The 3,004-nt window shown below is 48.8% G+C and overlaps 1 protein-coding gene across 1 annotated transcript; it reads left to right on the forward strand.

Annotated features, from left to right (window-relative positions):
- The first annotated feature begins 954 nt into the window (after window positions 1-954).
- On the forward strand, window positions 955-2,368 carry LOC140352988 (transcription factor Sox-1b-like). The gene has a single exon (XM_072437791.1). The coding sequence runs from the start codon at window positions 1,342-1,344 to the stop codon at window positions 2,239-2,241; it is 900 nt and encodes a 299-aa protein (XP_072293892.1). The 5' UTR covers window positions 955-1,341; the 3' UTR covers window positions 2,242-2,368.
- Window positions 2,369-3,004: the final 636 nt, after the last annotated feature.

Consider the following 3,004-nt stretch of genomic DNA (forward strand, 5'->3'; position numbering starts at 1 on the left):
CCGTTCCTATGGAAACATGACTTACCGGTGTGTAGCTCTTCTGATAGAGGTTCTTACAGAGATGTTATTGTTTTACCTGAAATGTTCAACAGTATGGTATTTAATGACAGATTACTGGTCAGTTACAGGTCAGATCTGTGGAATATCGACCCTGCTCACTGTAAGAACAAAGGTCTTTCAAGGGATTTTTGCACTTTTTTTTTTTTTTTTTAAATACACCTGTAAAATTGTCAATATTGTGAAAAAATCCAGGCAAACAACCACATTTCTGTGGGAACAAGATGACGGAAGCTTCCAACAGATAAGTTACAAAGTTCACCTTTAAGAACAGGAAGGGAAGGGCTGAACAGAAAGGAGTTCTGTTGGATGGTTAGTTGACCCCCCTCTTTTCCTCTGCTTTTGTTCCTGTTTTGATTTTGAGAACGTTTCTGTGGAGACCGCTGTGTACACGTCTCCACGGTAACACTGTGCACGTGTCACTCATTCATTCAGAGCTCTCATGCAAGAGGCGAGCGTGCACGAGGAGCTTTGTGTGAATTCTGCTGCGTTTGACGAGAAACCAGCTGAAAGAGACTGAAAGGAATACGGACAACTGCTAATACTATTGCTTTTAATTAGGCTACTGCTGCTGATACTTTTACGGCCTTACTGCTGTTGTTGGCACGGCTACTGCAGACTAAGAATCATACGTTCAAATAATGATATCCCTTCTATAAAACACTGACAAGTTTTAATCCTGTCTTGAACTATTTTCGTTCTATTCACGTCCTCGTTCAGCATTCTTACAGGTTGTGGTGAGTTTTTAAACAGGTCAAAGTTGGTTAAGAACAAAAGTCAGAGTGCCATGTGCTGGAATGTCACACATTGTCACTGAAGCGTGTGCGTGAGCCTGAGCACGTGACCACTGCGCCCACGTCACGCAGCACGAGCGCCTCTCCATTGGCCCCTTGCGCTCATTTAGCGCAGAGAGCGCGTGGCCTGGGCACGCTCCAACTTATACTCTGTTCATCGGAGAAGAGGGAGAGGTAGAGAAGTGTGGTTTGGTCTGAACCGGGTCTGAGTCCTGGGCTGTCACTGGGCCATGTGAGAAAGTGTCAGCCTCTTTGAGAGCCAGGGGCGAAGAGAGAGAGGGAACAGAGCACGGACTGATGACCTGCGTCTGGAGGACTGTCCCATACCTCTGAAGTTTCCCTACACTTCTGCGCTCCATCCGCGGGCCCGGGTCACGCTGATTAAAAGGGCCGTTGGAGTTTATTATTCGTGTTTTTGAGTCTGCGCTCGTGCGCGTGGAACTGACCTTTTGTGTTGACCTCGGGGCGCGTGCGGCGCTCACACGGATGAATGTACGGCTTGATGCTGGAGTCGGAGCTGCAGACCCCGGTCCCCCCGCTGAGCCCTGTGGCTCCGGGAGCTCACCCGGGGATACACCCGGGGGCAAGCGGAGGGAAGCTGCCTGCAGAGCGGATCAAGAGGCCCATGAATGCCTTCATGGTGTGGTCCCGGGGCCAGCGGCGGAAGATGGCGCAGGAGAACCCGAAGATGCATAACTCTGAGATCAGTAAGAGGCTCGGGGCAGAGTGGAAGCTGATGACTGAGGTGGACAAGCGGCCATTCATAGACGAGGCCAAGCGGTTGCGTGCCATGCACATGAAGGAGCACCCGGACTACAAATACCGGCCCCGGAGGAAGACCAAGACCCTGCTCAAGAAAGACAAGTACTCTCTGGCGGGAAACTTACTTTCCACGGGTGCGTGTCAGCGCCTCGAGAGTCACGGGGTGGCGGGCCATGCAGCGTACGCGATGAACGGCTGGAGCGGCGGCTCGTACCTGGGGCCCGTGGCCATGATGCATGAGGCACAGCTGTACACCCACCCACACCACGCACACGCCAGCCCGCAGCACGCGCACCGGTACGACACGAGCGCGCTTTCCTACAGCCCGGTTTCGCACGCGCAGGGCTACATGAGCGCGTCCCCACCGGGCTATGGAGGCCTCACCGGATACACGCACGCGCACCCGGGCCAGAGCGCGTCTCCGGGGGTAAAACACGAGCCCAGCGCTAGTCCTCCAGTGTCCAGCGCTCGCACGCCCTGCTCAGCGGGAGACCTGCGGGACATGATTCGCGTGTACCTGCCGCCCGCGGATCACGCGGACCCGCTGCCCAGACTGCACGCGCTGCATCCGCAGCACTACACGAGCGCTGGCGCGGTCAGCGGCACGGTGCCGCTCACGCACATATAACGCGCGGTCAGTGCGCACAGACTGGACCTGTTTGTTCTGTGTGTTTCTGTGAGTTTCTGTGATACATGTTCTGTCTGAACCCGCGTGGGCTTGGCCCAAGATCCCGGAGTAATCCTGGTTTCAAACGTGTGTACTTCACTCCGGTTCCGTGGCAGAGTCCTGATTTGAGTCTGGACCAAAATAATTTATTGCAGTCTGTTTGACTGGTGTTTATTCAAACTGTGAATTTTGATTGAAATTCTGTTTTATTAAAGTGAAATGTTCTGAAGGAATCACTGCTCGTTTATTTTTACACAAGATAAATGTATTTTTAAAGATCTACCTTTCCTGATGCACATGTCAAAAAGTAATTTCAACTTTGATTTCTGCTTTGCAAAACGTTTTCTCTAATTCATATTATTTTTGAATAAAAAATATATTTATGTGTATAAAATTATGTGTTGCACATTTCAATATTAACTGTTTCACATTTGAGGCAATTTCTCACAGACCAGAATGTTTTGCTGATATTCTTTTTAAACTTCACCTAATTCAAAAATAAACTTAAAATCGGTTTACTTTTTATGTTTGTTTAGTTTTTTTTTTACTCTTTTAGGCCTATATATAATATGAATATAAAATATGAATATTTTTGATCACACCTAATAGAACTGCAATTGCAAACGGTTACACGACATTCATATTCATATTCATCTATATTATTCATAAATAACATTCACAAACTGTCCAAAAATCCCAAACTGTGCATCCATTTTTCTAAAAG

Source organism: Eucyclogobius newberryi, unplaced genomic scaffold (genome assembly GCF_026437365.1).
Source record: "Eucyclogobius newberryi isolate DKJ021-1_F unplaced genomic scaffold, fEucNew1.0.hap1 SCAF_1, whole genome shotgun sequence".
NCBI classification, from domain to species: domain Eukaryota; kingdom Metazoa; phylum Chordata; class Actinopteri; order Gobiiformes; family Gobiidae; genus Eucyclogobius; species Eucyclogobius newberryi.